Here is an 8,242-nt window from a genome sequence, read left to right on the forward strand (position 1 = left end):
TTTTATTTTGGAATTAGCATTGGTATATGTACATATTATCCAGTTCCGTCAGCAATGTTAAAAAATTGACAAAAATAAATTGGAAATTCAAGTTTACCCATGTATACCTAGGTCTACCCAACACTGGCCGGGTAATGTAAGTTAGGTAAGGATAGGTTAGGTTTTTTTTTTAAATTTACCACTTAATATGTTAAGAACTTTTTAATATTTTTTTTCATAATAAGTCGTATGAATGCAAATATTTTGTTAAAATGTTTCTTTGCCCTGAATCTGTATTATACTGTCGACGTTATTCTTACATTATACAATTAGCATTAGGTAGACCTAGGTGTACACGGGTAAACTGCTAACTCAATTTTATTTTTCAAAGTTGTAATTCATAGGTTCGGAATATGCAAAATCATTTGAAAATGGATTAACTTGTTAAAATAATAAAGTACAGACGGTGATAGGTCTAACTAAATATCATTTTCTAATATCTACTGTATCTCTTCACGTAATACGTAATAATGTTATGTAATTCCAAGGAAATTAAATTGCCTACATTACTTAGACTTACACGATAGTGTTAATATATACTCGATAGTGTTAATATACTCGAATTTTATACATTTTGAAATATGAATGTGTAAGTAACTGACTCAACTAACAAACCAAACATAAGTTTGTATTTTCATCAGTTGATGAGAATATCTGTAGTTCCTAAAACTAGTCGCATTTATATAAATAACTCTAAAAAGGGATTTTACACAATTGATTTATTTTTAAATAAAAATCATCGTGTTTTTTATAAAATTATTACCAAAAAATGTTTAAAAGAACAAATAAAATAGTACATGAAGAAATAACGTACGATATCACACATGTGATATTGTCTGATTCGGTGTAAACTAGGAAACTTATCTCTTTATAAGTTGGGATTAGTTTTGTAAACAATTATTTCCTTCCCAAGGAACATCTATACTTTCTCCGCGCCTTGTTGGATACACCAACTAACACTCAATGCATGATCCCTTAAGTAATATAAAAGGGCACAATCTGTGCCAAGTTTAACTACCTTTTGAAAAGAGCAAAAGTTGTGAATATATTTCGAAAATATATAATTGTATTGCTTTGGCCTAGTTGCAAGGTGCTATCAGTTTGTGAGAAACTTTTCAAAACTTTCTTAGATTTGGAAAACTGAGAGAAAAATATATCGTAATAACTGGGTCCCAAGGTCCTCAAAGTAATTTCTTCAAATATTATTTATATTAAAAATCTTTTCTTTCTTCGAGTATTACTCGTTTTTTTGGAATTACATAATGTCCACTTTTACTAACTTTAACTGTCCGCCTCAGTAGTGTAATGGTCAGCATGCTCGGCTGCCGTTCTGGAGGTCCCGGGTTCGATTCCCAGGGGGGGTCAAATAAATATAAGTGTTTTTTTCACTATAATATTTATTCAATATTACCCTGGACTGGTACCTGAAGTGGAGGGCTGATCACCTTTCCTTCATGTGTAAACGATCGAGATAACACTGCGTTTATATGAAGCAGTGCCCTATGCACCATTGGGGTGCGGATAAGGGTTTTATTATTATTATTTATTAACTTTATACGTTTTATGGCTTATTCCTACTTGTAAGTTGGTTTATTCTTTGTGGTCTGAGTTATTATTAATACAAAAGTACTACTTTCATTGATTTACTCGGCAGACACATTGGGATAATATCTATTAAATCTTTTATTCAAAAAAAAATATTGATAAATACCACAATTTTTCGAAACACGTATCACAAAACATTTTTAATAATATTGGTATTTACCAAGTAAAATTAAATTTAATAAATATAGTAAGTACCTTGAAATAATTCATTTGTTTTATGATACGCCTTGAATAAGAAAATTTCGTTATATATCCACTACTAACAATATAGGGTAGGTACATAGTGAGTGTTGAATTGGAGCCACATTTGCGACGTAGGTGTTAAAAACAAGTTTCTGCGAAAATGTAGTCCTTGCGGAAAGCTTAATCAACATACAAATGTCTCCTAAGGGATGAAGCTTCCTGATTTGATTGCTTCAATACTGAAGTGAAGTGATCTATCTTATGTGCCATATAAAAAGAAGCCGGACTGTTTCACGTTAGATAATATGGATTTAAGCTCAAATTCGCCTTCTTTCAGAAAAGTTCAAATCCCTCGCCATTTATCCGTCAATGTCACATTAATACTCTTATAGTTATAATTGATTCATCACTTTTTGGTTTTATTTTAAAAGTTTTAAAATTAAAATATCGTGATAAATACCTATTAACACATTTATTGTAACTGCAGACAGAAGGTAGAATTCCTTTTTTAACTGTTGAGTAATATTATATATTAAAAATTGAAACACGTTATTGGATTGAATTCTACCATTATTTACATATTTATATATTAAAAATTGAAACACGGTTATTGGATTGAATTCTACCATTATTAACATATTTATGATAATATGTGACGCGTTTTGTCTTATTAAAACATTTTTAAACACTAATGTCAAACGCAAACATTATCAGTACTTGATAATGTCTAAATTTAAAAAAAAAGAGTTTGGTTGTCAACTATGGGTACAATAGTAAATGCCATTATACACCGTATAAAGTGATCACTTAAACCTCAAATGGCCGATGAAAAGTCATAAATCATTAAATGCCCCGACTTCCATATTCTTCTTCATCGTGTTGAGATATTACTGAAGTGTCGTGATATTCGTAAATTATTCCGAAATTATTATCAATTATTCTAACCCTTATCCGCACTCAATGGTGCATAAGGCACTGCATCTTATTGACGCAATCATATCGCAATATTATCTTAAACGTTAATTATATGAAGGCAAGGTGATCACTCCTGCGCTTCGGGGACCAGTTCAGAGTAATATCAAATAAATATTAGAGTGTAAAATCACTAATATTTTTTCTCACCCCCCCCCCCTTGGGAATCGAACCTGGGACCTTCAGCATAGTAGCTAAACACGCTGACCATTACACCACGGAGGCGGACAAATTGTTAATAAAACCCTTTTATTATACCAGTTATTATATTTTACAAGTCTATTTTCGAAAATATGTTTTCATCACCAGATAATTAAAAATAAAATGTTTTTAATTGTTGGTTATCAACATGTCCACATGTTCCACAATTTAAATGCCAAATCACACAAAATACTACGAAATTTTTATGCAAATCTACCAAAGAGTAATAATATTTAATATTGAAAATACGATTTATATTATTGAGCTTGTAGCAGCTGTGAACGAATAAAATAAATTGAAAGCTCTGGAAACGTTTATTGTTTCGGGTATTAATATTTATGTAACGTAATTATTATCGCTGTGATGATTGCCACTGAATGGCGTTTTGTTCACTTGTTGTACCGCGAACTCTGAAAGCATTTCATCAATACCGATCGAGAAAATACACTCCAAGTAATCCTATTGAAATTTCCATTGATTAATAATACTTACTGCCTCGAATAAAAGCATGGAGTCGCGGATAACTCGAGCTGTACAAAGTTCATAATTTTAAATATTCTGTTTCGTTTTGCCTGCGATATCGAATGGCCTATAGCTGGGATGGCGAACCCATGGCATGCGTACCATGGGTGGTACGCCAGACGATTTTGCGTGGCATGCGAATGAGGAAAAAAAAATTAATTTTACAAAAAATCTAAAACGTTTAAGAAATAGTACAAAAAATTTCAAAACATATTTAAATAGCCTTGTATGTTTTCTTCGTTCATCAAGAGTTTCGCAAACGTCAGAAACGAAGGATATAACGACATTCATGCATAAATAAATCGTTTTTTTTAATACTTCCCGCACGTTTCAACATTTTTTGATTAGGTATGTTTTTTAATTATTTCTTTTATTTTGCCATTAATAAGTACTTAATTATTTTTTTCGATGCGTTAATATTTTATTTTTTAATTTAAAAATTTGAATTTACACAAACACTTGATGCATTTTTATTTCTATTGTATGTGGCACACGACATTTTATTAAATTGAAAAAAAATTGACACTCAGGCTGTTTTGAGCCTTTTTAGGTTCACCGTCCCTGGCCTATAGGGAATTTGTAACAACATTCCATAAACACTCAAAGTGAGAAACTTCATCAGTTTACGATGGCATAATGGTTTTCATTCCGATATTTCATAGCTTAACCCCACTTACATTTTGAAACATTTTTCCTCAACCGTTTCAGACACTGATATTACAAACTTTATGTCACATTTTTCCTGAAAACTTTTTCTGAAAGTGTAACTGATGCTTTCTTGTAAATTTGGCCCAAAGTTAATTAACTCAGCGCCGCAAATTTCGTCGTGAACTAATTATTTTTGCGTAACATCTTGCGGCTGTGAAATGAAACAATGTGTCTTTTCATGTTGGACATGATAATTAAATTTTCTTTTTAGTTAATTTTTTTACAAAAATGTAAGTATGTAACCACTCAACGAGATTTTTGCCCTCAGTTTTCGGGACGTACCCGCCTCATCGTCAGGACAATCACTACATAAGCATGCAAAAAATACCACACCTCACTACCATGACACTGTTCACACAACCGTACCTACAACTACTCAAAATGTTAATCACATGCGTTTTTGGTCGATCCAAAAATCAACATACACTAAAGGCCGAAATCTCCATATTAACTAAGGATGTTAGCCAAAATTGGTGAGAATTATGTAGGTTGAAAAGAGTGGGAGAGGTCTAAAATGGAGGGTGATAAATCTAATTTAATCAGTATTGTCGAATCAAATAGTAATTATATTTAATGTGGTTATTAATTTAAGGAATGTTATTTCTAAATATAAAAGATTTGTTTATAAAATAAAACAACTTTGTTTCAATCTATTTTTAACTTTATCCAACCGGTTTCGACAAGATCATTGTAATCATCAGGGATTATGTACTAAATTCTAAAACATTAAAATTCTCATAGTTAATTACCCTTCCCTTACCAAAAACTCAAAATCTGGATCATCTCCTGTAATTAGAGATAATCCATATTTTGTGAACAAGTATTTGAACACAATCAAAATGTTGTAAATCAATAAACAATATATTTCTTTCTAGTCCTCGGATTATCCCAACCCTTCGATCATTGGCGGATGCTTGAAATTAATTCGGTAACAATAATGAAGGAATATCTGCATAGTGGGAAGAGCGGAGGGCAAAAGGAAGGGTTTAATTAAATTGTCACAAGAAGACTACTCCGTCCGCGCTATTTCTCTGTTTTACAAAAGACGCTATAAAATTACAGCTGAATGCCGCTGAATTAGTTGTGCTCAATGGAGTACGAAATCCGCTCAGATTTAGAGCAGCCAGCGTCCTGAGCTATTTATATGACAACAGCCAGAGCTCCTTCCAATAATGTTAAGGTGTATCATTGTTCGGGCGAGGGGATACACAGTAGCTACAAAGCCTGAACTATTCACCGAAGAGGGAGACTTCCCTTATAATCTCCCGCTACAAGATTACATTCTTTCATTATTTTACTTTTACTCAGATAAGACAAGATGATATTTTGAAATTGTTCATTTTACTCTAGCTAAATAACTTCAGTAAAAATATATAATCTCAAAATACTTAATATTTTAAATTTCTAAAACTTAATTTTAGCTAATTCTTATTATCTACAACTTTATTAAGTTTATTTTACTTTATTAACTTTACTAAGTTATTTTTATATTAAAATATACATATATACATATATGTATATATTGATATAAAAATATATTCTATGTATATATGTATATATATATATATATATATATATATATATATATATATATATATATATATATATATATATATATATATATATATATATATATATATATATATATAAATATATACATATATATATATATATATATATATATATATATATATATATATATATATATATATATATATATATATATACACTTGGTCACTTTCTCCTGTATGAAAACGATATGCAGTATTTTGTTATTGAATTAGCTTTAAAATGTATGTGGATTAAATAAAAATATTAAACATCTCAAAAGCCTGTTTTCTCATAAGGGTGTGTGATAAGAACAACATTGGGGATTGAATATTCTAACCGTTTTAATGACGAAGAGCGCGTTCGCGCTTCTAAATAGCTCCATCGAAAATGTATGGCACTAAAGCGGTTTGATTATAGTTACAATGAAGTTTTTGCAAGACAAATAATAAACATGACACACTTACCAAACCTTGCCATCTTAAAATTACAAATTTATCGGATCGACTACGAATTTTCACGAAATAATTGGAAAAGTTTTAACCGAATTCTCGGGTCTCTGCAAAGATGAAAGGTCTATTGCAAATCAATATTTTATTAGGATATTATTTCTTAGATCTATCAGATTGAATACGACTACAATTATAAACTATTTGATATCAGAAATTTTGATCCAACTAGTTTCGAAACTTTGTTAGCTTCCTTACAGTTGAATTTTCTCTAGGTACGTAATTATTTTCTCGTATTTTTGGGTAACAATGTTTGTCTAAATTCTACTTTGTCTCTTATGAGTTATAGGTTTTGATTATTATTTAATCGCGTATTTACTATTTTTACTCATATGTTTGCATTACGTCCTGTGATTTGAATTACAAAAATAAATAAATCTGTAAAACTTACCGCCTGAAGTCTCTGCTCCAACAAGCGTAGATGACCGGATTCATTGATGAATTAATCCAGCCAAGCCACGTGACTATGACACTCACTATCTCTTCGTGAGCTATGCACTGCATACAAAACCCCGACAGAAGGTTCACAACGAAAAACGGCAACCAACACACTATAAACACACCCATCACTATCCCCAAAGTTTTGGCCGCCTTCTTCTCCTTGGCAAATTTTGCCAACTTACGACTGAGTGAAAAGTTTTTCGGTAGATTCTTGGAGTGCGTAGTGTTCATTATTCTATTAGAGGCAGTCCTAGATAAACCATTATTCTGCAGAGCAGTCAGTGGCTCGTGCAAATCGGAATGCTCTTCTGGAGTTGAATTAGCCGTGTTTGAGTGATAAATAGTCCCTGGTCTTTCTCTCGTCGTTCCTCCTCTGTGTATCCTCAGCGTTAGTTCAAGTTCACCCGAAGCCCTCATCACCTGCTTAGTGCCCATCTTCAGAGACCTCGTTTGTATCATAGCCGCTCTGTATATTCTGTAGTAAGTGAACACCATCACAAAGAGCGGAAGGTAAAACGAAATTGTCGAGGAGAAAACGAGGTACCCTAAATGTTCCGTGAAAGGACATTTATAGTCTGGTACGTCTTCCGTTCTTACTGCTCTCCACCAAGCTATCGCCGGAAATGATATAGTGCCGGAACACACCCACACAGCAGCGATCAGGAACGCCGCTCTTCTACCACTCATCCGCATGGGATACGTCATCGGGTCTGTGATAGCCCAATATCTGTCCAGAGATATGACGCACAAATTAAGTATTGAAGCTGTACTAAATAAAACATCTAGAGACCTCCAAACGTCGCACCAGTCCATTCCGAAGAACCACATGTGCTCTAGAACTTCGTATAGTGCCGAAAATGGCATTACGACGAGCCCTACCAAGCAGTCTGCAACAGCTAACGATGTGACAAAATAATTTGTCGCGGTGTGAAGATATCGCTCTCTGATGACAGCCAATATGACTAGCATGTTACCAAAGACGGTTGTCAATGAAAACAGTAAAAGAAAGCATACTAGCGCGGCTCTATCTTGGACAAGTCTGACGTAAATTTCCCATTGGTCAACTACAGGGTTTGAGGTGTTGGTTTGGTCTGTGATATTGTATGTCCAATTATCGAAAGAAGTTGCAGTATCCAGTAGGTTAAAAATTGTTTCAGGGGTTCCCGCTGTATAGTCAGGAGGGCCCTTGTAACCTTCGGCGAACGAATCGAAAGAATAATAGAGATCATTATCTCTTGGCGAGTCCAGCTGGCCCTGGTCCAAAAAGTGGAATGGCTCCGTTGTTGAATTCATGTCGCCGTTGTTTTTAATTCATTCACGTGCTTGCCCGCAATTTATCATTCTTTAAGCCTTTTATGTAACCCACGTGGGATAAATTTTATATGTTTGCTTTGACGTGACAACCACTTTAGCAAATACAGGCTCACATTTGTACGCTTTTTCACTTTTTGGTGCCATTGCGATATCAATGTCGGCGAAACCGTCTATCTTAATTTGTATCCACACTGAGCGTA

General features: G+C 33.0%; 1 protein-coding gene across 1 annotated transcript; it reads right to left on the reverse strand.

Annotated features, from left to right (window-relative positions):
• Window positions 1-6,674: 6,674 nt before the first annotated feature.
• Window positions 6,675-8,021, reverse strand: LOC148311822 (dopamine receptor 2-like). Its single transcript, XM_088278272.1, has one exon. It carries the CDS (start codon window positions 8,019-8,021, stop codon window positions 6,675-6,677), a length of 1,347 nt encoding a protein of 448 aa, XP_088134398.1.
• Between the last annotated feature and the right edge of the window lie 221 nt (window positions 8,022-8,242).

Source organism: Brachycentrus maculatus, unplaced genomic scaffold, assembly GCF_059751285.1.
Source record: "Brachycentrus maculatus isolate JH-2025_06_01 unplaced genomic scaffold, ASM5975128v1 h1tg000055l, whole genome shotgun sequence".
In the NCBI taxonomy this organism is placed as follows: Eukaryota; Metazoa; Arthropoda; class Insecta; order Trichoptera; family Brachycentridae; genus Brachycentrus; species Brachycentrus maculatus.